Source organism: Pelmatolapia mariae, linkage group LG10_11 (assembly GCF_036321145.2).
Source record: "Pelmatolapia mariae isolate MD_Pm_ZW linkage group LG10_11, Pm_UMD_F_2, whole genome shotgun sequence".
Classification (NCBI taxonomy): Eukaryota; Metazoa; Chordata; class Actinopteri; order Cichliformes; family Cichlidae; genus Pelmatolapia; species Pelmatolapia mariae.
Window position 1 is genome coordinate 15,761,208 of NC_086236.1, and position 24,914 is coordinate 15,786,121.

The 24,914-nt window shown below is 40.1% G+C and overlaps 1 protein-coding gene and 1 pseudogene across 1 annotated transcript; one reads left to right on the plus strand and one right to left on the minus strand.

The window, feature by feature from the left end:
- Positions 1-548: 548 nt before the first annotated feature.
- Positions 549-15,789, plus strand: LOC134637284 (Golgi SNAP receptor complex member 1-like). Its single transcript, XM_063487672.1, has 9 exons — positions 549-629; positions 2,046-2,163; positions 2,484-2,559; positions 2,820-2,927; positions 3,393-3,484; positions 4,788-4,862; positions 13,384-13,413; positions 13,645-13,727; positions 15,386-15,789. The coding sequence occupies exons 1-9, from the start codon at positions 587-589 to the stop codon at positions 15,508-15,510; spliced, it is 750 nt and encodes a 249-aa protein (XP_063343742.1). The 5' UTR covers positions 549-586; the 3' UTR covers positions 15,511-15,789.
- A 309-nt stretch (positions 15,790-16,098) lies between these two features.
- LOC134635264 (trafficking regulator of GLUT4 1-like) lies at positions 16,099-18,082 on the minus strand (annotated as a pseudogene).
- Between the last annotated feature and the right edge of the window lie 6,832 nt (positions 18,083-24,914).

Consider the following 24,914-nt stretch of genomic DNA (forward strand, 5'->3'; position numbering starts at 1 on the left):
ACACTTTAACTTTAAACCAGCCTGTAAAGCTGCATCATCTTATTGAGTGACTCCCCGAGCCAAAGATAGAGCTGCCAAAGTTTACATGAGGCTAAATATAAGAGGCTGAATTTTGGGTGAATGTGTATGAAATGGAGTGAAGCAATTTCCAATACAAAAAATGCAGTGTGTAAAGCTCAAATAAACATGTCTTTAAAGACCTGTTTAATACTACAGACGTAGGCAGTTTTTATCGATTCTATAGCTGGTTAAATGAAAATTTTGACAGAGTTAAAGTTAAACACCCACAGCAGCTGCAAACCCCACATTAGCTCTTAAATAGTCTAATTTAAGTACATATTGCTACCAATAAATCGGTATACCCAGTGGTTTATACTTCAACATGAAGATTTTAGAATTTTATTTATCTAAAATTCTGAATGTAGGATTTTCTACATTTTTAAAATTAGCTTTACCGTTACTGAGGCCTACTCTATATCAAAATTAGTAATCTCTGGGAGCGACATACATCTTGAAACCACTAGAGGCCGCTGTGGGATAGAAAGACAAGTGCGACAACTGTATCTTCTTGACGGCTGATGATGACATGTCAACAACAAACATGGCAGCCAGCAATAACTACTGGGAAGGTAAATAATTGTGCTCCGTGTAATAAAAAAACAAACAAACAAACAGCTGCCACCACGTAAGGCTTTTGTTATCCAGGTCATACAAATTCAGCAGTTCAGAAACTTTATTTTATCCGCGGTTAGAAGGTGTTTTTAGCCGGTTTCGAGCTAATCTGTTAGCGTGTTAGCCTTCGTAGTTCAAAAGTCAGTAGTCAGACTTCAGCGTCCTCCTTTAAGCCAGCTTACATGCTACCAGAGTTTGTAAACCTTTCTGTTTCATCCTCCGTTAACTGTTTATAGGCACGTAACAGGAAGATTTCAACCAAACAAGTCTTGCATCGTTAAGTGTAAACAAACAGGAAGTTAGTAGTTGTTTACACATATATGGTCATTCGTTGCTCACCACCAAATCAGTCACCTCGTTAATCAGATGAAGGCTTTCGTGATGTTATGGTTGCCAGGTATTGAGTTATCTCCTTACATTTGGCTGAAATCAAAAATGAGCCCAATTTTCTGTTTTGATGATCTTAATATTATGATAAACAACTATTTTTATAATCATAAAAGTGGTTTCTACCTGTACTGTGTAGTCTGTGGTTTATCAGCTTTTTGTGGATGTTTGTTGTAAATCAGTGGTTCTCAAACTTTTAGATCCAAGATCAAACTTTGGATCTCTGATACCATCTCAAACAATAAAAGAGAATCAAAGTTACATTTCATTGGATAAAGGTCAGCACACTGTCAGCAGCATCCCATAATAATTCAGTATAAAGGATGTGCTGTAATGTGTTATTGGTAAATGATAATTAAGTGATGCTATTTAAAATACACTTTACAGAGATTTAGTTATATTCAATCTAATATGTACCTTAGAAAATAAAACACTCTAACCCTGCAACAATAATGTGAACTAAATCGTTTAATTTAACATGCTTCTGGTATCTTAAAACACCAGAGTTTCCGAGGCTTTATGTTTAATGCTTTCACTAACCACGTGTAGTCGGTGACCCTTTAAATCCTTTGGCAGATTTAAAGAATTTGTCCAGAATTTAACCAAACTTGAACGCAGTGATCATCTAATGGGTCTTCCACAAAATTGTGCTCAACGCCAAGGTCACTTTGTCCTTTTACAGACTCTTGTACATTTTCACGGCAGAATGTTGTTCCACAATACTTCCAGTTTCACCACATTCTCACTCTTGATGTTGTGAACAATATCCAGTTGTTCACTCAACTTTCTTTCTGTGCTTCACACATTACAATAACCTGTGAATCATGATGGATCGTGACCAAGATGGGCTTCTCCTTCACTGACACTCTGGGTTTACATAAAATGATCTGCCTGGGTCTTTCTATCCTGACTGGACTCCTGTAGATCTTGTGGCATGATATTGAGGGTTGTCTAATTTATTTGTTTTTATTTGTTCCCCCCATCAGATTTGCGTAAACAAGCCAGGCAGCTGGAGAATGAGCTTGACCTCAAGCTAGTCTCCTTCAGTAAGCTTTGCACCAGCTACAGCAGCAGCAGCCCAGACCAGCGGATGAGAGACAGCAGGTTGGCAGCGCTTTCCCCTCTTCACTTTAAACATGTACCCTCTCTCAAATGAAATCTTATTGGATATTAAAAAAATCTTTGTGCTTTCAGAAGCTTTAGAACATATAATTGTTGACTTATTGAATTTAAATTAAATTTTCTTTTTTACATTTTTGCTGAATAAATAATTAACCCTGAATTGGGTGAGCAATACATTTAGTATTTTTAGGAAAAAAACTGTTTTATTTGTTGCCTGTGAATTCCACCGCTCTTTACACTCCACATTTTGTCAAACAATAAATTTGAGCTTGAGCATCCTTTCTGTTTCCGTCTGAAATCAGGTCTGACTCTCTGGGCTCATCTCACGACAACTTGCTTGTGGCCATGACGACTGAGCTGGACCAGCTCTTAGCCAATGTGAGTTAAATGTCGCACACATCACGTACAGCTACCGACTAATGAGTGTTTATAGGATGTCTTTCAGTAGCAGACAATTGTGTTGTTCTATGTTTTTAGAATCAAACAGACTGTTAGGCCTGAAGCGTACTTGTCAAATGATTTTCGAGTAGTCGAATATTTCAAATTATAATCCTGTGTTGTTTTTAAATCACATTATCTCTTAAAAGGTCGTCTGTGCTTCTGTGGCTACTTGATAAGAATTTAATCCTTTTTTGCAGCTTACAGCAGTCAATGACAAAATGGCAGAATACACTAGCACCCCTGGAGTTTCGTCACACAACGCAGGATTGATGCACACCTTACAGAGGCACAGAGACATTTTACAGGTACATAGACTTCCTTCACTTTGTTGTAGGCTGTGCAATTAATAAAACTTTAATTTCATTTGCAGTTTTGCCGGGCGGCACAGTGGTGTGGTGGTTAGTGCTGGCGCCTCACAGCAAGAAGGTCCTGAGTTCAAAGTTCAGGGACGTTATTATTATAATTACTGTTTCACAATAATCACTTTTAGCCCTCCACACTTTAAATTTTTATAACTAATTACAGTTGAACTTTGGGCAAATCCACATTGTAAAAACAATTTTTTCATGTCTGTGAGTGATCATATGATTAGTATTTTCCCCTCAGTCAAGGACAAAATCTTTCAGCTATTTATTGTACCATTCTGCGCACTTTGAAGATGCTACATTTATGAAATATGTACTGTATTTTGCCCAGATGTTTTCCAGTCATGTTGTTTGTTAGTGATATCATGTCACACTGGCTGTAGTTTATCGTGTTTTATTTTGCAGGACTACACTCATGAGTTCCACAAAATCAAAAGCAACTTCTATAGCCTGCGAGAACGAGAGGACCTTCTGGGCTCAGTTCACAGAGACATTGAGTGAGTTCCCTTCCCTCTCTGATCAATAAAAGACTTCATGTTGTTAGAAAATACAACCGTGAGTGAAGCGTCAATCACGCAGACCTCGAGGCTGGTCAGCGAGGCCCTGGTAACCTTGCTAGATAAAACTGTGTATTGCCCAAAAGGTTGGCAAGTATTTGTCGGCACTCACTTGGTGAAACTGGTAACAAAGAAATATATGGTGCTGCTGTTGTTGGCTGTAGTTTGTATGGAAAATTCGACTTGCTCGCCAACCCTGTCTTCAAAGTCAAAGTTGTGCCTTTTGAAGTGGGTTGGTTGCAGCAGTAAGGCACAACTTTTATCTCCCATATGTCCCAAAATGTTACAAAAATGCGTTATTAAATCACTTGCTTACTCTCCTGCTTTATGTATGCAGAGTTTTCCTTTTCCTCCTGAATTCCTTCCATGCCTTTTTTTTTTGTTCTCACCAAATGTAACATTTTCAGCTTTCCTTATTTTTTGTCCCACTTTTCTGCTCTCTTCCCATCCCTCCTCCTCTCGTCTGATGTTATCCCTGACCAGCAGGAGGCAGAGATGTCTATTCAGTGTCTGGTTTCCCCTACCCTTTAATACTCTGCATTCCCGCTATCACATTTCATCCTCTAATAAGAGACACCTCTTATTAGCCATCTTCCCTCCTCTTCTCTGTATCTGTCTATGTCTCTCTCTTTCTCCGGGGATCTCTTTCCTAAGTGCCTTCTACAGTAAATCAAACCACAAGGCTTTCATTGAGCCAGAGCTGAGGGAGAGTGGTTACATCTGGCCTGCCTGATGCAGAGAAATGCTTTTTCACTAGAGGCGAGGAAGAGCAAGACAGTCAGACAGAGGGAAGGAGACTTTCTCCTGATTTGACTTTGATTGATTACAAAAATGATGAGAGTGAATTTTAATTATTCCCACTGAGATTAGAGGTGTGGAGGAACAGTGAAAGGAGTGGGCCAACAGAACACAAAATAGATGATGGATTAAAAAGATTATTAGTCCAAATAGAAATGGGATGGTGGTGGTGTAAATAAGAGATGGAGGACGGAGCTTTGGGTTAAGCACTTAGAAGCTTTAATGCAGGAAGTACATCAGTATCCCAGCATGTGTTTTTAGGAGGGAGGGAAATACCTGCAGCACTGATGACAAATCATATCCTTCTCTTGTCACAGGGAGGTTGACGTATTTCGATGTTAATCATATTGTCTAAGCATCTGCACACACTCATGTTCCAGCTGTAATAACGTTTTTGGTGCTAATCTGATGCTGGAGTTTACACTTCTTTCATTTTCTTACTCAGGTCCTACAAAAGCAGCTCAGGGGTGAATAACAGGAGGACAGAGCTCTTCCTGAAGGAGCACGAGCATCTAAGAAAGTAAGACACATCTTTAAGAAAGTCAGTTTCACACTTATCACAAGAAGATTGAGAGCTATTTTCCAAAATTCCTCATTTATTACAACCACTTTATGTGAGAGTTGAATTCTTTGTGCAAAGTTTTTTTTTTTTCCTCTGTGATGTGTCTGCGGTATCTCCACTGATGTAATAAAAAATGACTGCATCAACTCAGACACTTCCTGATTGGAGTTATAGCTTTCTGTTCAGCTCGGTTGGGTTCTATTTATAAAATCGAAGCGATGCAGCTTTTATTCAGAAGCTCGTCTTGCTTGTGTCAGTGTGTGCTGGCATGTTTGTGCACATGTCAGGACTTCACAGCACATGATGCTCATCTCAGCACCGTGGTTTTGTCCACACACTTTCACGTGACTTCAGATAAAGAAAATAAGTGACCAGAAGTAAATCTGGAGCTGTGGTGACAAACAGGTTTCATGTTGTGGAAATGCTGTCCAAAGGGGAAAAAGAGAACAGGTAGATTATGGTTTGATCTAGGAGTTGAAGCTGTATCATGTCTTTCATAAATTTGAATGTCAGTGGGCCAGCTTGAATGCTTGTTTCTAGACTTGGGACCACATCTGAGAAGGTAGACAAATCATTTGAAAGAGCCCATCGACACAGAGCACTGTCCATCTGTGTCTTTTTAAAAATTACTTCCATATTGTATATTCAGTACAGGTGCACAATTTGAGCCATGAGCACACTTGTTGCCAAATGCAGTGACCTGATTGGTGAGATCTGTTTATTCAGATCCACAAAATCAGAAAAATTGAGCTTGGTTTGAAAAAATGAATGCCGCAATTTTTTCCAGCGAAAATATGTGGTCAGTGTGAGCGGCTGCATTAAGAACAGGTGAGTGCGAAACATATTTTAAACCCATCCTGCATGTAAAGGCCTTAAAGGTACTCACGTACGTTAGATTGCAGGTGTTTTTTTCTCCTTCCACTATCTTCTTCACCAGCTGTCATGTTACTTGTGTTGCCAGTGCTGGCTGTGTTTTCCCCTTCAGAAGTAAAAAGATAATAAATAGATACAATCACACAACCTACTAATTTTACTGCACAGATTCTAAACTCTGAAGTCTGCCCACTCCCGCTAACTTTTCAGCAAAATGACACAGAAAACAGACCGCTCGCACTGCTAGCATTCCCCCAGGCAGGGCATCCAGCGTTGCTTCCACCCCCCTGTTTTACATTAGTTGCCAGTATTTGACTGGGCTCCCATTCCTCCTTTTAAAATACAGAGAATGACTAAGAATTCAGAAATCACGAAACAGCCCACCTTTAGTGTCTTCTGAACAAAATAACACATTGAGCTGAGGCCTCACACTGCCGGTGCTTCCTGAGGCAGTGAATACAAAGTGGCTTCCAGTTTTGGTTTGACCAGTTTGGAACTGGGGGGGGGGGATAGACCAGACTCTATATCGTATATTGGCTTTATGGGAATGACTGCATTACTGCAGATAATGAAAACATGGTTTAGGTTATTTTAGCAGCGAGAGACACAACTCCCACGCTCCCATCACCGCTGTTCCCTGAAGCAGTGGATCCACAGTTTGTTCCTTCCCCTGAGTTGCCATTGGACTGAGATCCAATTCCTCCTTTTGAAATACAAAAAAATGATAAATAAAAAAGGTAATTATTGTCTGACTCTAGGACAGAGCTGTGCTGCGGTTGCATATCACCTGGTGTAAATGATGGATACGAAATGGCTGAACTTCATGATTTTAATTTCTGTAGAAGCATACGAGTTGTTGAGATTATAATGAAGGTCCAGTCTGATGATTATTCATCTGTGCTCAGATGAGTCAGGTGGTCAACAGTAACTTCTTTTATCCACTAATTTTGGCCTCTCTATATAATTGTTATTAAAAATCTTTTTTGGAGGGGTCAGATACCTCCAAGTCACACCACAAACCCTCGATACGTCCCAAATCTGAATTCTCAAATCACTCTGAAACTTTTTTGTTGCAACAATGAACCGAAACTTGTGAGTCAGCATTGTGGTGGCAGAAAACAGCAGAGTTAGTTGTTCAGAATGAATTGGAAACACCAAAAAGAGTTTTCATTTATGTTTTTTTTTTGTCTTTTAATCTTTAAAGAAAATGTGACTAAATCAGAGAGCCTGCACAGCTCACACATTTATTATTCAGTTTCCTGTGCAAGGGAATGCCCCACCTATCAGAGATCTATTTACAAATACTTACTATTCATAGATCCTGTATATTTTGTGTTTTGTGCAACAGCTTAAACAATTATTGTTTGCATTTAGATACAGTGGCTTGCAAAAGTATTCGGCCCCCTTGAACTTTTCCACATTTTGTCACATTACAGCCACAAACATGAATCAATTTTATTGGAATTCCACGTGAAAGACCAATACAAAGTGGTGTACACGTGAGAAGTGGAACGAAAATCATACATGATTCCAAACATTTTTTACAAATAAATAACTGAAAAGTGGGGTGTGCGTAATTATTCAGCCCCCTGAGTCAATACTTTGTAGAACCACCTTTTGCTGCAATTACAGCTGCCAGTCTTTTAGGGTATGTCTCTACCAGCTTTGCACATCTAGCGACTGAAATTCTTGCCCATTCTTCTTTGCAAAACAGCTCCAGCTCAGTCAGATTAGATGGACAGCGTTTGTGAACAGCAGTTTTCAGATCTTGCCACAGATTCTCGATTGGATTTAGACACCAGACAGGTCAGGGATAAAGTTATTGAGAAATTTAAAGCAGGCTTAGGCTACAAAAAGATTTCCCAAGCCTTGAACATCCCACGGAGCACTGTTCAAGCGATCATTCAGAAATGGAAGGAGTATGGCACAACTGTAAACCTACCAAGACAAGGCCGTCCACCTAAACTCACAGGCCGAACAAGGAGAGCGCTGATCAGAAATGCAGCCAAGAGGCCCATGGTGACTCTGGACGAGCTGCAGAGATCTACAGCTCAGGTGGGGGAATCTGTCCATAGGACAACTATTAGTCATGCACTGCACAAAGTTGGCCTTTATGGAAGAGTGGCAAGAAGAAAGCCATTGTTAACAGAAAACCATAAGAAGTCCCGTTTGCAGTTTGCCACAAGCCATGTGGGGGACACAGCAAACATGTGGAAGAAGGTGCTCTGGTCAGATGAGACCAAAATGGAACTTTTTGGACAAAATGCAAAACACTATGTGTGGCAGAAAACTAACACTGCACATCACTCTGAACACACCATCCCCACTGTCAAATATGGTGGTGGCAGCATCATGCTCTGGGGGTGCTTCTCTTCAGCAGGGACAGGGAAGCTGGTCAGAGTTGATGGGAAGATGGATGGAGCCAAATACAGGGCAATCTTGGAAGAAAACCTCTTGGAGTCTGCAAAAGACTTGAGACTGGGGCGGAGGTTCACCTTCCAGCAGGACAACGACCCTAAACATAAAGCCAGGGCAGCAATGGAATGGTTTAAAACAAAACATATCCATGTGTTAGAATGGCCCAGTCAAAGTCCAGATCTAAATCCAATCGAGAATCTGTGGCAAGATCTGAAAACTGCTGTTCACAAACGCTGTCCATCTAATCTGACTGAGCTGGAGCTGTTTTGCAAAGAATAATGGGCAAGAATTTCAGTCTGTAGATGTGCAAAGCTGGTAGAGACATACCCTAAAAGACTGGCAGCTGTAATTGCAGCAAAAGGTGGTTCTACAAAGTATTGACTCAGGGGGCTGAATAATTACGCACACCCCACTTTTCAGTTATTTATTTGTAAAAAATGTTTGGAATCATGTATGATTTTCGTTCCACTTCTCACGTGTACACCACTTTGTATTGGTCTTTCACGTGGAATTCCAATAAAATTGATTCATGTTTGTGGCTGTAATGTGACAAAATGTGGAAAAGTTCAAGGGGGCCGAATACTTTTGCAAGCCACTGTATATTAGAAAAATAAACTAGAAGGCTATAATGATCCTAGCTGTGAGTTTAGATCAATATATTGGTATTTGATGATGAACACATGCAGTTTTCTGGTTGTTCCAGCAACAATTAAAGGTAAAATAACTGCCCAGATATTTCAAAGTCTGAAAGTGGTCAGACTTGTTTCTCCAGGCAGTTTGGATTAATGTAATATCTGATTCTGATTAAATTGTCGTAGTGTATTTTGTTGTAAATCAAAGTCTTGAACACTTTTTTTAATGGTGATAATGGTTTTGTTTGAAAAGTCTGGAGAGCCATTAAAGTGTTTAGCTACTTCAGTGAATAATCCACCGTGTCAGTGTTGAGATATCCACCACAGCTTTGAACTTACCAACTGACGCGGCAGTTTCTCGAGCCGGGAATCCAACATGATTAGTCATCATTTAGGTGCCTTTCATTTTACATTTTCCTTAGTTAAAAATTTATGAGTTTCTTTGAGATTTCATTTTCAGGTATTTTACATGGTTGCTGCTGAATACTTCTTATTGACTTCCCATTTATTTACTTATTCTTTAATGTGAAAGTATATCAGTTTTGTTTAATATCTATTAAAAAAATTCTCGTTACGTATGTTGTAATTGTTGTAATTGTTAGATTAATACAACCACAACAAGGTCACACAGGTGGCTGTAGCTCAGGTGGCAGAGCAGGTCAGCTACTAATCAGAAGGTCGGTGGTTCGATCCCAGGCTGCCCCCTGGCTGCATGCCAAATATCCTTGGGCAAGATACTGTTTGCCTACTGGTGGTGGTCAGATGGCCCGGTGGCGCCAGTGTCCGGCAGCCTCGCCTCTGTCAGTGCGCCCCAGGGCAGCTGTGGCTACAATGTAGCTTGCCATTGCATCACTGGCATGCTTGGACTGTGGGATCACACTTTTTGGCCTAATGATGAGAACATGTTATGCCTTTTTTTTTAAATGAAGCAAAAAGCAGTTTTGTGTTACATGTTGACTTTATTCTCATTTGTATTTATTTGTATTATCTTTTGTTTTTTATTTGTTCCTAACAGAGGCAGTGTTTTTTTTTTAAAGAAAGGTCAGAGCAAGTTAAAAAGAAAAGAGTCTATACCTTTATATAAAGTGTTAACACACATGAACATTTTAAATACTGCGTTGTATTTGATGAGTACTTCAGCTAATGCTAATACAGTTCCCTGAGCCAACAGTAACATTATTGACAGTGCCAGTATTGGACTTGTTGAAATGCCAGAAATGTGCTGAGATGCGCGCTGCCGTGATCACTGAACATGATTCAGAAATAAACCACCCACTTTAAGCACCTTCCCAACCATAAGAGGAAAAAATAGCCCACCTGCTGTCGCAGTGTGGTTATTTCTTCCTCCAGTGCATCCTTGGTTTGTTTCGGATAAACAAGCGTTGCTGATTTTACCCAGAGAAACATTTTCCTCCTGTATCACCTGTGGAGGAGGAGCAGACATCAGCAAAGACAAACTATTAATACTCTTCAGACAGTTTAGACTCTCAGATTGAAAATCCAGGGGTTAAATTTACCTTTAACAGTGAAACACAGTCTCAGCAGCGGTCTCTGCAAGTTGAGGAACTGTTTTTATTGTCAGTGTTATGAGATATTGGGCGTGCTGTTATGTAGATAGATGGAGCTTGAAAGAAGAATGCACATAAAAACTGAGACTGTGAGGCTGATCTGAGAAACCACTGTTGCGCTTTGACTTCTCGAAGGTGTGAACATGTCAGTGATTGATGAGGAGATTCTTGTTTGGGATTCGGTGGGGAGGTGGGGTAAATGCATTATATGAACAAATGTTCAATACTGAATGTAAGAAATGAGGTTAAAATTTGCGGCATCGTCTCAGTATTGAGGGCTGCTAAAAGGATTCGATTCAGCTATTAGCTGATCGACAGACAACACTTTGCTAGTGCTCAGTTTATGAAAGTTTTGGACTGCTGGTGTTTTTCTTATTATTATTTTATGAGATTTTATTCAAGCACTCAATAATTTACTCAATAATTTGCAGCTTCACTTAAATTTAAAGAGGTGTTGATTGTTGTTTTAGAAATTATACAATATTAATGCACATCTCATATTAGGACATATATTAGTTCACTGAATCAGTGCATAGACAAATGTGTTACCTGAAGCAGTGGATCCACAGTTGCTCTTATGCCACTGAGTCCCATTCACATTGCAGTGTTTTATGGTAAACTTTAATATGTAATGTTGCAGTAGTAAATACACGTGTTGAAGTAATGTTATCAGTGATTGATAAAAGTATTTCACTTTTTTATGCATGGGATATCTGTTGTCTCTGCTGCTGTTAAACTACAAGTGCTACATGACAGAGGAGAAAAAAAGTGAAGCTGTCTGTTTAACTGTAGATCTACGTTCCTACATTCACCTGTGGGCAAGAGCTGTGATCGCAGCGATCGCGGAAAAAAGCAGTGGAAATTAGATTTCTCCAGAGGGTGTGTGGGCACTCTCTTGGGTGTGGAGCTCGGTCATTCACGAAGGACTCAAGGTCAAGGTCAAGGTCAAATTTATTTATATAGCACATTTCCAGACAGACGATACTGTACAAAGTGCTTAATAATATAAAAATGCCATTAAAAAGAAACAATGTAAAACAATAATAACAATATAAAACAATGATAGGACAATAAAAGAATTAAAACAATAACTAAGACTATTAAAATAAGACCAAAATGCTTGGGTCATAGTGTGTTAAAAGCCAGGGCATAAAAATATGTCTGCACTAGTGATTTAAATTGATCAAGTGTTTGTGCAGATCTAATATTTAGGGGAAGACTATTCCAAAGTCTAGGACCAGCCACAGAGAAGGCTCTACCACGAGGTTTGAGATTAGTCTGTGGGATGGACAGCATTAATTTTGAGCTAGACCTCATGGTTTTTCCTGGAGCATAAACAGAAAGGAGCTCAGACAGGTAAGAAAGGGCTCGGGCGTTAAGCGACTTAAAAACAAAAAGTCAAAGTTTAAACTGGATCCTGCAGGAGACAGGAAGCCAGCGTAGAGAAGCTAAAACTGGGGTTATATGCTCTCCCCGTTTGGTACCAGTTAGCAGGCGAGCAGCTGCATTTTGGACCATCTGAAGACGATAAATGGAGGCCTGGTCGAGACCAAAATACAATGAATTGCAGTAGTCCAATCTGCAAGTAAGGAAAAGGTGAATAACACGTTCTAAGACGTTAGCCGGAAGGTATGGCTTTACCTTGGCTAGCTGTTTTAACTGAAAGAAGCAGGACTGGACTACTGCACTCACTTGCTTATTCAATTTAAAAGAACCATCAAGGTAGACACCGAGGTTTTTTACATGTGTTTTACAGTAGGAGGAAACACACAGTAGGAGGAAAGGGGGCCCAGAGTGCTATCGATGTGATTATTGACAAAGTTGCCTCAAAGTAGAGCCGTTACTTCCTTATATCAAAAGGGCCGACGAGATGGTTTGGTCATGTCCCACCGGGAGGAAGTCCTAGAGCGGATTCAGGGCATGCTAGACAAATTGCATTTCTCAGCTGGACCCGGATCTGGACCTGAATGAGGGATGTGGTTGGTTAACTGGTTTGAATGGTTCCTCTCATTTCATTTTCAAACAATCTATTGGATGTGTTTGTTAAATAAGCAAATGTCCAATGGTGGGGAGTTGATCCGCGTTACTGCCTCTGCTCTGTTTTCAACAAAGATGCCAACAAAACCAAATTTGTAAAAAAGACTCAGTGGTTCCAACTTTATAAGTGTGACTAGTGATCAGATATGCAGAAATGGAAAACCATTGGAAACCATGTCTGTGTGCATATTGTAGCTATATTCATATTTATGTACATTGAACACAGCCAGATTTTTAAATTTAAGTTATAATGTTATACTATATCATAAGTAAAGAATAGGAAAATAAGCAAAGAAAGAAAAGTAGGGTCTGCTAAACATGAAGCTGCCTCGCCTCTGACTCTGCCGGCTAATAAAGGATCGTCTGAAAAAGCAGAGGATGGCAGCAGATAGATGGTGGGAGAGGTGGACAAATAGATGGAGGAAGTATAAAGCACAGTATTGATTTTTGGTCTCTAGTGAAGTCCGACAGGATGCACGCAGCTGCCTTTATATGCTCTGCTCAGCCCCAGACTTTTTCTGCCCATCACTTATCTTAGCAGATAATGCAAGCCCTTCTCTGTGTGTATGTGCACTGTTGACCCTCTGTATGTTTTCCTTACGTGCGCCTCGAGAAAATCAGGGATCAGAGCCAAACATTATATATCCATATGTTCAGAGCTGAAATTTTATACACATTAATGGACTTTCCCCAAAATCGCCCATTAACAGCACTTTCTCCTCCCTCACAGGAATCAGATGAAGTGCTTCTCTTATGATAATAGACCGATCGGGCTGTGTGGGTTCATGGCACAGGCTTCCTCTGAGTCTTGTTGTATAATTCCATAACTTCATATAGAGAACATTTGAAATGATCTCAGAAGGTTATTTTAGGAAGTTTTAATCTTTAACTTTACTGAAGATGGTTGACTTACTTTTATCCTTTTTCTTGTTTTTTGTCCTATGTTCACAGCTCAGACAGCCTTATTGACAACGCAATAAGGTCAGTTCTATTAATGCTTCATTTGCTTTCCTCCTCCCTTGCTTTGTTCTCACTCAACACGTGCCCATCATAAGCAAATGCAGCACATTTCAGTCTATTAAAACAGTCTACTGTGGCTCCCTACTTTTAGCTCATTAGCTGAAACGAGCTTAATGTGATTCTGCGAAGACGGCTACTGTATGTGCTTCTTTTTGTGCCGCCGCCAGTCCCTAATGGTTTGTCTCCCTGCAGTATCGCCATGGCTACCAAAGAGAACATCACATTTCAGCGTGGGATGTTGAAGTCCATTCAAACCAGGGTCACAACTTTGGCCAGTATCCTTTTATCATTGAAATCACTTCTCTTCTTTTTCTCCAGACTCGACTTTCTTTCCTTTTTTCTGTGTTAAAATAAAAATGCCAGTTCTCCTTGTTGCACAGGAAAATAGAAAACTGCCTGTGAAGACAGGCAACACCTGTGCAACCACTCTCAGTCAGCTGCTGTCTTCAAAGCAAGTTAGGGGCGATAAGACGGAGTCAGTCTGCTATGAGTTTGCGATCGAATGGAGTCAACTTGGAAGTTACGTGCAATCTGTGATAATATGGCGAAATGTGTAAGTGTGATAAATAGGTCAAAACCACAAGTGTGGAATTGTCTGGAGGAATTACATTGCATGAACGGCCTGTTTAAGGTCATGCCAAAGCATTGCCATCAGATTTAAGTCCAGACTTTGATTAGACCAATCCAAAACCTTAATTTTGTTTTTCATACAGGGCCAGTGTGAAATGACATCATCATTTAAAGGAAAGGTTATTTATGAGATCAGGGAGGTGGCAAATACTTTTTCACAGCACTGTACAGTCATGGAAAAAGGTTTTGAGAATGACACAAATACTGGTTTTCATAAAGTTTGCTGCTTCAGTGTTTTTAGATCTTTTTGTCAGTTATTTCTGAATCATCTTTAGAGGCTTGCTGGACTTTCTTGAGCACAACAATTTGAACCTCTTTCCTTGAAATTCTTGATGATCCCATAAACAGTTGACTTAGGTGCAATCTTAGCAGCAACAACATCCTTGCCTGTGAAGCCCTTTTTATGCAACACAATGCTGGCTGCACGTGTTTTCTTGCAGGTTACCATGGTTAACAGGAAGAACAACGATTTCAAGCATCACCATCATTTTAACAATTCCAGTCTGCTATTCTAACTCAATCATCATAACATAATGATCTCCAGCCTTGTGCTCATCAACATTCTCACCTGTGTTAACAAGAAGAAGGACTTTGCAGTTCATCTCATCACTCTTCATAAAATTCTGGAGTATATGCAAACTGCCTTCATAAAAACTGAAGCAGCAAACTTTCTGAAAACCAATATTTGTGTCATTCTCAAAACTTTTGGCCACGACTGTATTTCTAAATGTTTGCTAGTCTGTCTGGGTGTGAATGAAGACAGACGACCTATGTGACTGTCTTCCAATCAGAAAGGTTGCCCAGAGGTTGACAAAGGAACACCCTCCACATGTGGGTGAACATTTGGTCACCATAACTACCAGGGAACCACTTTTTTCTTTCCTTTTCTAGTCACGAGGATGTGTCTGTCTTATTTTTACTTTGTGTGACTGAGCCATAAGCACTTAGTTAAAATAATAAATGCATAGCTCGATTGCACTAATAAATAAAAAAATGTACAGACCTAAGATGAACACTGACCATTGAACTGAATGAAAAAATATTTAGAAAATATAAATTTTTTGCTATTAAGTCTTAAATGACTGTAATTTTAAAGTCTCGAGTCCATCTGACAGGCCTGTGGGTTAATATAAGATGGAAAGGTTTGGATCCACTGAACCACACCTCTGGATTGCATTTTTGTTTTGGAGCCTTGCTGATGTTTTTTCCTGCTACTCTCTGTGTCTTATTTACTTACTGCAAGGAAGGGAAACCCAGCTTGGGTCTTAATTATTTTCCTTCACCCTGCTACCCCGCCTCTCAGATCGCTTCCCCACCATCAACAGTCTCATCCAGAAAATCAATTTGCGCAAGAGGCGGGACTCTATAATTCTGGGTGTGGTTATTGGTGTCTGCACCATACTCTTGTTGCTCTACACTTTCCAATGAATCACCATCAGCTGACAAAATATACGCACTGTAACTCTAACCAAGTGTATACAAGGTGGTTTTTATTCTCTCTATGGCACACAAATATAACTGACACAAAATATTGAAAATATGATGTAATTTCTCAGATTGGAGAGTTTATTTATTTTCTGGGGATTTGTATATTGCTGCTTGTATCCTGTTGTTATTTTAACTCCTTATAAATTCACATAATAACCTTTCATTGGGATTGTGAATTGTATTGACTTATTTTGTTAAATAAATGTGACAAACTCACTTCCAGGTTGGTCATGCTCATTCAGCTTTATTTCAGACATGCAGAACTATGGCACAGTAAACCAGTCATACAGTATAAATGTATAAACATGAACATCAGAGTGCCAAGATCGGTGCATACAAGGGGGGCAACCGCCCCGTTCATATCTTGCAGTATATTGTAAACATAATGAGGTTCAGTAGAGTCCAAACAGGAGTCAGTTCAGTTATGTCAGCACGCAAAGCAAGATATCACACTATGACTGCAGAAAGGCATTGTTGTGATATATAGACATGTGCTTAAAATTCATGTAAACAATGTATGAAAACAGCTTATACGTCTTCCTACAGCCACAAAACTCTTGAGTCAAACGGGAGGAAAAGTTAATGTTTTGTTAATATTTAGTTTTGAGAAACGGGGCAGGCAGTGACGATATCATGGACTAGAAGTGCACTGATGCCTTTTTTTCTGATCTTGTGTATTTGTTGTTGTGTTTAGTGAACCCATATGTGTTTTTTTCTTTTTTAATTTATTTGCAAATTGTAGTTTTATCCAGCTGTCTGCATAAGGCAGGAGTGCACCACTAGTTTGGACTATGAGAATATAGTTACTGACAGCCTGACACAATAGTGCAGTCTTTATCTTTCTTCCTCAGATCCTGAGTTTCTGACGTGATTGGGCATGAGTGTAGCCAGAAAAATAGAAATGTCCTGCCCTTCTTTCTGTTTTCTTTCTGATTTTGTTTTTTTAGGTCCGTATCAGAAAACAAAACAAACAAAAACAAAACATTAAGTCGTACTTGAGAGTCTCTTCTTGTTTGTGCTTTTTCATCGTCAAATTGACATCCTTCCTCGTGTGAAAATTTGAGATGACGTAAAAGAAGACTCCTTTCATCCCACTTTTCATTGCTGCATCTCTGAGAGCAAAACAGACAGAGGAAAAAGTTGAGATACACAGAGTTACACTGAGATTTCTGTGTGTTTGTTCCATTTCTTCCTCGCATACCTATTGTAACCGCTACGAAGATGATCACAGCCACACCCAGCACCATTGCCAGGGCGCTGAGTAACATAGATAGACGCCCATACTTTCTCGCTCCTTCAGCATCACCTGTCTGGAGAACAGTCCTCGACTAACGGGAAATGGAAGGAGATAAAATATCAATTATTTAAGAGCAAAACAATAGCAAAACACCTGGATTTACAGTGTGACTTAAAGCCCGGAGAAATATGTCTATGGATAAAGTAAAAGCTAAATAACTGCGCGGCACTCACCACATTTGCATACCACAAGGCACAAATATTGAGCGGCCAGCCGGGACAGAAACAGGACATCACGGCGAGCCAGAGGTAACTGGGGGGGTCGGTGCCCGGTGGCACCTGAGAGGGCAGCTGTCCCAGGAAAAGCCGGGACGAGGATCTGGGTGGGGCCAGTTGCCCAACGGAGCCCGATTTAAGAGGTGATCTGTGTCCGTTCTGGTCCGCATCCAGGGAGCGAACACTCCCTCTGATGTTCAGGGAAAAAGAGTCAGATGGTTTGATGTTGCTCTGCCCGGTGGGCTCGGTGGTTGCTGTGCTCAGTAGCTTCTCCGTGTCCTGGAAGCCGGTGGGTATAGAAACTTCCCTCTCGCCAAGGGCGCTTTTCCCAAAGGCAGCATCAGTGTTAATTGCCATCACTGAAAGATAAGAAATATCTCCAAGTCGGATTCTCTGTCTGGCCGAGCCGCTTTCCTGTGGATGGAGACGCTGAAGAGTTCTTCCTTCAGATCTTGTCCATTGGGGGTCATCAGATTAAATATTACAAATTCAGCTAGCGTAAAGGCAACCTATTTAATTAAGCAGTCCAACTCCATCAAAATTTCTTATTGATGAGCGAGATGTTATTGATGTCTGAGCTTCTCTCGCGTTTAGTTGGCGGTGAGCATCTGGACGCACGCCTTGTCTCTTACCCCCACCCCCTGTATTATGTAGTGAGGTATTACCGCATCCCCTACTTTTCCACAGCACATCCCTAATGCCGAAGCCTACTTATGCACCAGGCGATGCGTGTGACAATGCAGAAACAACAGCTAAACCCGTTTTAAGTGAACGCGCGCGGTGCGTAAAAGCTTTCCATCTTTCCATGTGCGCATGGGGGCAGCAGTTGGATCAGCATATAGAACACTTTGGAGGGTGTGTGAGGGAGGGAGATGAGTGGAGCTGGAACAGGGCGGACATTGAACCACAAGCCTCTAAACACATACACGACCTGCTGACTCAGACTCTGGTTGTATTCTGCTATATTAGAGCCTGTAACGGCATCCCTACAAGGAGCTCCCCAAATTTAACATCTGATCAGTCAAGAATCAGTTGAAGTATTTTTAAATAAAATTAGCAATACTCGAAGTGCTAGTGCTTTTATGTCTTATCTTATACTTTTATTTTTTATATTCTGTGTTAAACACATTGAGTTTACATATAATGAAATGTTCTATATGTGCAATATATGTATATATGTGTGTCATTGAACATAGAAGCACAAGCAGTTCACTTATTATGGATGCTAAGCTATTAATGGGTAGGACGTCCATTTGCTCTCCAGACAGCCTCAGATCTGGGTGACATGGATTCCACAGGATGTTGGAGATGTGCTTTTGTGATTGTGCTTCATCAGAAATGATAACAATATGCAGATTCTTCATCTGAACATTGCTCCTTCGAGTCTATCGTTGCACTGCATCACGTCCCAAATGTTTTCTACTGGACTCACAGCTGGTAATTAGAGAATCCACTGAACTCATCATCGTGTTGACGAAACCACTGCAGATGACTTTTGTTTCACTCAACAGTGCAGCATCATGCCGAAAGTATCCCTTTAGCTTCCATTAAGGGATGTAAATGGTCTGCAGCAATACTCATAGGCTTTTTATTTCAAGCCATAATTATTACGGAGGCACAGAGTGTGCCAGGAAAGAAGCCTGGACTGTTGACATGGATTTATGCTGTTGGCAATCTGAGCTTATCCTGAAGTGCAATGTTTTGCCTTCACCTGTGCGGTCGACCCACTGCACCCTCAGATTTCGGTTGTTGGTTCACAGAAATGGAACCTGATGTGAACCTTTGCCGCTAGACACATATATGCTGTGAGCCAGAGATGGTTTCTGGGCAGCTCACCACAGTAGTAAATATTAGATGTCTGAGTTATTGTGGCTTTTCAGTCAGCTCCATCAAGTCTGGATATTCCCCTGATCCAGACTTGATGGGCATGAAAATGAGAAATACTTAAATCAGATTGGTGCTAATAATCCTGTCCCCATGCTAAGCTCCTGACCTATAGCTGCAGGATTCTGTGCCACATGATTGGCTGGTTGGACAGGAGATGATGTACAGGTGTTTTTATCAAGGTACTTGAGTATATGTACTCATTACTGAAACTCAAAATGTTACATAAAAATCATCCTAAAAAGTATGCCAGTGCAATCAATGAAAATTGGTGTAGGGTCCACACATAACACAAAGTGTTGACTTTTATCCTAAATTTAAGGGGTCTAACACAGATTATATTATGAATGTGCATGTATGATTACATTATTTTTGAATTCAGATTGTATTCATTTCACAGTACAAACAGTAAGAATATCATGTAATAATCATGACATACTGCATGTTTTATTGCTCGCTGTTTTATACTGCATGTTCTATCTACTTAGCACTTTTAATTCTTATTTTTATGTCTATTTAAGCATTTATGACAGTATGTTTGCACTAATCACCGCAGCAATTTCCTAATGTTGTAAACCTGCTCAACATTTGGCAATAAAACCCTTTCTGATTCTGATTCTGATTCTGAATATACTTTGTAAAGAAATTCTAAAGAGCCCCCTGAAAACAGTAAGAAAATAGAGTAATGTTCCTTGAAGGTGTACTTAACTATAGTATGTAGTAATTTCTCTTCATATGATACAAATTGTCATCAAAATTTCATTATCTTAGATTAATCACCCAAAAGTTGATTCCACTTTAATCACCTATAAAATAACATGTATTTGCACATGGATGCATCTCCATTAATAATCCACTGTTGTAATGTTGTTGAAATATAAAAATGAAATATGTCATTGTGTTTGATGACTTCTTTACTTTTTCACATCTTTCTGAGATTTCCTTACACCATATCTTAATACTATTTTAAAGTTCCATACCTTGTGCAAAAACATAAATCTGTATAATGAGCAAACAGATTTGACTGGATCAGCTCATGACAGATAACCTAACAATGGTTTCAAAAAATATGATATAAATGACTATCCCTCGGGTCGTCTTCTGTCACACCAACCCTCTGATTTCCACCTGTCTCCCTCTCATTCACACACGTATTGTGTCTTGCTTCTACTAACTTTTATTCATCTTTTCTCCAGACCATACCTCCACGTCTCCATGCCTTTCTTCCACAAAGACTTCCATCACCGCTGCAAACAAAAAGAGACTCAGAGCCGACGTCTGATATAATTCCATCCCCACCCTGAACCCATCTGTCACTCCTACTGCTTACCTCACCTCTGACTCGCTGTTCTCATACACCACCGCCAGGGTGACCAAGAAATAAATGTGTAGCAAATACTGTGTTTTTTGACAGCTAGTTTTAAGCTCCTTAGATTAACATATTGTGCATGTTACTGGTTTGTCATTTAGCATGTACAGGCTAAATATATTTCCAGCACCTTTGCTAAATATATGCAATAAGAATAGTAGGAAGTTCAAATTTGTTATTATGGTCTCATGCGATAATCTTAACATACTCCTGTTTTTATTTTATTTCACCATGGTTTCCGCAGGCTTTATGTTTCAGTTTGGACGTACCCACAGATTTGCAGACTTTTTTTGAGCTATATTTGACAATGTAAGCAATTTTTATCCAATTATGACGCACACCTGCTGTGTCACTTCACAGCGCAAAACTGAAAAATAACTAATAAAAAACTAATAAAACTTAAAAAAAAAAATTAGCAATAAAAAACACAAAAATCCCGTTTCTCAGAGTATAGAGCCGCCTGATTTTCTGTGCGCTATTTTCAGTCATGGTGGAAATAAAATCTGCAAAGCTCGTCACTTTCGGTATCTTCTAACTTTTCCTTATGAATATGGCTAACCTTCTTCTAGCTACAAAGAAAAGCCTTCCCTTCACATGCGCTGGGTAAAAACCTGATTAACCTGATCTCCTGGAGAACCAATCAAAATGTGAGACTCCGTCTCGAGATTTTGGACACGAGGACGAGGAATAAAAATGCTACCCTCACATACTTCTCTGCCACTCCTGACTCATACGATTTCTCTCTTCTCCGTCTATCATCTGCTTCTAGCAATTTCTAACATAGTAAGATGCAATTCATTAATACTGTTTAAACTATATGGGTGACTGTGCCTCATCGGTGTCAATCTGTCCTACAGTGAGATCAGGCTCCCCGTCGCTCTCAGCCATGTTAGTTTTTGCAGAGCATCCTGACATCTGGTGGTGATTTTGTGACACTGCACTAAGATCATCAAGTTGTTTGCGCTAACAACTCTCAACTTCTACTTTCGTCTTTCAAATTCCTGTTTGTCAGTGTGGAACAAAATACTCAGGATTTCTCAGCCCAACAAACCGCAAGAGCTCGTTCAGCTTTAAAAAAGTTGCCAAATGTGCTGAATGTGCTTTCCAGTCATATGTATATTTGGAGTACTGCTGAAAAATTACATCAGCATAATCTGACTGATTTTTGTTTTTAATCAACTTACTAACTCTGAAAGAAAAACTGAAATAACTATACATTTTTATCCTTTACATAAAAAAGAAGCAGTTTGCTATACTATACATAGTTTTTCCATTTTCAGGGCCTCTCCCAGTTTGACAATCGTGTGAGTTCACCCTTGAACACGCTGTGAAGGAATTCCTTAAAGCAGCTGGTGATGCCTTTAGGCTCTGAACAACAGACATTAGGGAAGTTTTTTTTCTCTTCTCTCTCTGGTTTATATGTAACAGCAATCCAACTGGGTACAAACAGTCCTGACTGAATGCCATCGTGTTGACTTAACATGAGAACAAAGACCAGGCAGTTATTGCAGATCTGAAACCAATTTGCTTTGACAATTTAGCATTTAAAGAGCATCTTAATTTACTCTGATCCTTTGTTGCTCTCCTTTGATGGGATCAGCAGATACTTAAAAGCCATTAGGTGTGACACATTTTTGCGTAGTCATGTGCCTCTCTGTGAGTTTGCTGTTATTTTTGGACGAGAGAACATTCAGTGCTGGTATGCGATTTATTGTCTATAGTGTGACTGCAACAACACATCTGAGAAAATATTTTGTGCTTTATTGAAAGACATAAAAAACACAATTCAAGCAGTTTTTGGTCGGAAAAAGATAACATGCCTGCCTATAATCTACGCAATGTTTCTGGGTCCAATCTTACAGGTTATAAAAGTCCTCTTCAGCCAAATTCCCATCACCCGTCATCTGCTTCCTCTTTTTGAGCCTTCCGGGAGCAGAGCTGGCCAGAGCAGTTCTTCAGCTGGCAGCTTTAGCATGTGTACAGAAACATAAAGCTTGCCAGTGAAGAACTGCTGTGCGTCAGCCGGTATGAGGCCGGCGAGCGTGAGAGAGCCTGCAGTGATGCACAATCCGCTTTAAGGCGCAAATGGTGACGCCTTCCTCTTTCTTCCTCTGGCTTTAGGTGCATGTATTTCTGCAGAAAGAGAAGAAAGGATTGTTTAACTTCCCCTACAAACTCCCTGCTTTAGTAGCGTGGGCATGAGGTGGCATACAGCCAGTCACACACGTACAGTAAGTGGGTGCAGTCGAATCACAGTGTGTGCAATCAGCTGTGAGTAAGTGGGTGAAGTGAGCTGATATGCAAAGAAAAAAAAAGTGCCCGGGGAGATGCACACAAGATCATGCGTCAGATCACCAGGATGGACAAGCGGATCAGCGGCTCAGCTGCCTCTGCACGATATACGGTGCCAGCGAGAAATTCTTAGACATTCTTTTAGTTACAGGATGCTCGCATTCAGAGAGCAGCTTCTTGAACGAGAAAAAAAAAAGAAAGAAAATTTTGTCAGTTACCGTGGTTACAAAGGATGAGCGAGAAGCGCTGAATAGGAGTAGACAGCCCGTACAAGAGAGAAGAGACCCTTCAGAAGTCCAAAGAAATATTTGGTTTTGAAGTTTTAAAAAAGTTTGGGTGTGTTCCAGAGAACACCTGTACTGTAACTCATCTAAATTAGAGCTGTCATCTAACCTAGTGGTATGTTTAACTGCACAGCTGACTACGTGGTTTAAGCAGGCTAACTAACACAAATAAGATTCATATCTAAATTAAAGTAACTAAATACAGAATTTTCCAGCCTTGCTAGAAGCATGGTCCAGGCGATTGACTGTATAAAGAAGATGGATGTAGCGTCCAGTAAAGCTGCATTTTTTCTAATGGCCAGAGGGGGCAGATCCACTGGCTACGAAAAAAGAAGTGCAACAGTGTTAAAGTCTGTGGAAAAATGATTCTTTGCTTCCTTTTCTATGATGATAGTAATAATTTTTTCTCATGAATTTACAGCCTTAATAACTTTTTTCAAGTCTTAGTCCCCTTACCCAAAAAGAGATTAAACTAAGGTAGGCTAAACTGTGGGATTAAGGCTATTTTATAAATCCAGAGTACTTTGGCTTCTAATGTCATGTTCGCTTCTAAAACACAATTGTGACTGCAAAACACGCCGCTTAAGGTTTCACACCGTGACTTCACTAACAATTGTGTGACAGCCATCTTTCATGTACAGTCTATCAAATAGTGTGTGCCAGATTTTTTAGCTGTTTTCACATTACCCAGATGATCCGCATTTGAGAAAACAAATGTCATAATGAATCGACTGAGATATTCGGAGTGTGCATATTCTGACCAGATGACAGCTATTGCCAGAAACAAAAGAAGTATTTTCAGTAGTTAGAAACTCTCTAAATATACTTTGGGGTTTTTTCTTGCTCTATAGGAATGGTTGAATCCTACTGAACTTTGTAGATCTACTTTGTAGTTTTGGGTGAATGGCCAAACAATGGTTTGCCATAACCAAAAACATGCATCCGCCTTGGCTTCACTTTATGCAGCACTACCGAGTAAATACGCTGGCTCTAGTCTTTACCCCACATTTTTATTTCTTCTCCTTTTTAATTTTGCTTCTAGTTTTTATTTGACAGTTTGTAACTTATTTCTGAATTTCACTCCACTGCAGACCCGAGGGCTTGGAAAGCGTTTCGAGCTGATGCAAAGAAGTAAATACACATGCAGAGAGTTTGAAAACTGACCACTTGCAGCCAAACACATGTGAAGTAAAGTAGCTCAGTGTTTTTCTAGCCTTCAAAGAATGCAATTTTGTGTTGATCTTAAGATACTGAGGACATGCTCCACTTCTCCCGTCGACGATGAGTAACACATGCTGCACATTCCTGCTGTAAGGAGGGCAAGAATAATCTCAGGTGGTTCATGGCCCTGTGGACTGTGCACGGTGGGGCTGTGCGGGTCTCAATCAGCAAGATTTATGAAAATGCCAGAGACGTGGCCATGGGGAGAAATCATTTTGCCTCAAACTGAGTTGAATTTTACTCAAACATCAAGTTGAGGGGTCATTTCTATGCATGCACAGAGCTTTGACATGAAATCTACTGGGTGTGCACAGAAAACCAGCCACTAGGACAGATATGCTCATGTCAAACGTCAGATTTTTTTCTGAAGTGGGTGAGTCAGCAGCCTGCCTGTTCTGACTCGTCAATGACGTGCACTGGTAAAAGTATCAGGAATGAAGTGTATTATCTTTTTTTAAGTACCCTCCCAATTCTGCGTCAGATATTTGATTTAAAAAGATGGCATCTGATTACTTTATTTACTCAGAAATGGTTTTAGTTCATTTTAATTTAAAGAAAGGACTTTCACCTCTGCTCTCTTTCAGGAGTTAGGCTCTCTGTGCCCCCTACCCCCATCCCCATCTCTCAGGATTCAGTATTTGACATTATTGCTGACCTCCACACCCCGAGCTTATCTTTTTTTGTAAACAGTCTGGTTTGTTTATTTAAAATGAAACATTCAATGTGACTGGTGTGACGCAGTGAGACGATTGCAAAGAAAAGCCTTCCTTCTTCCTGGTTTG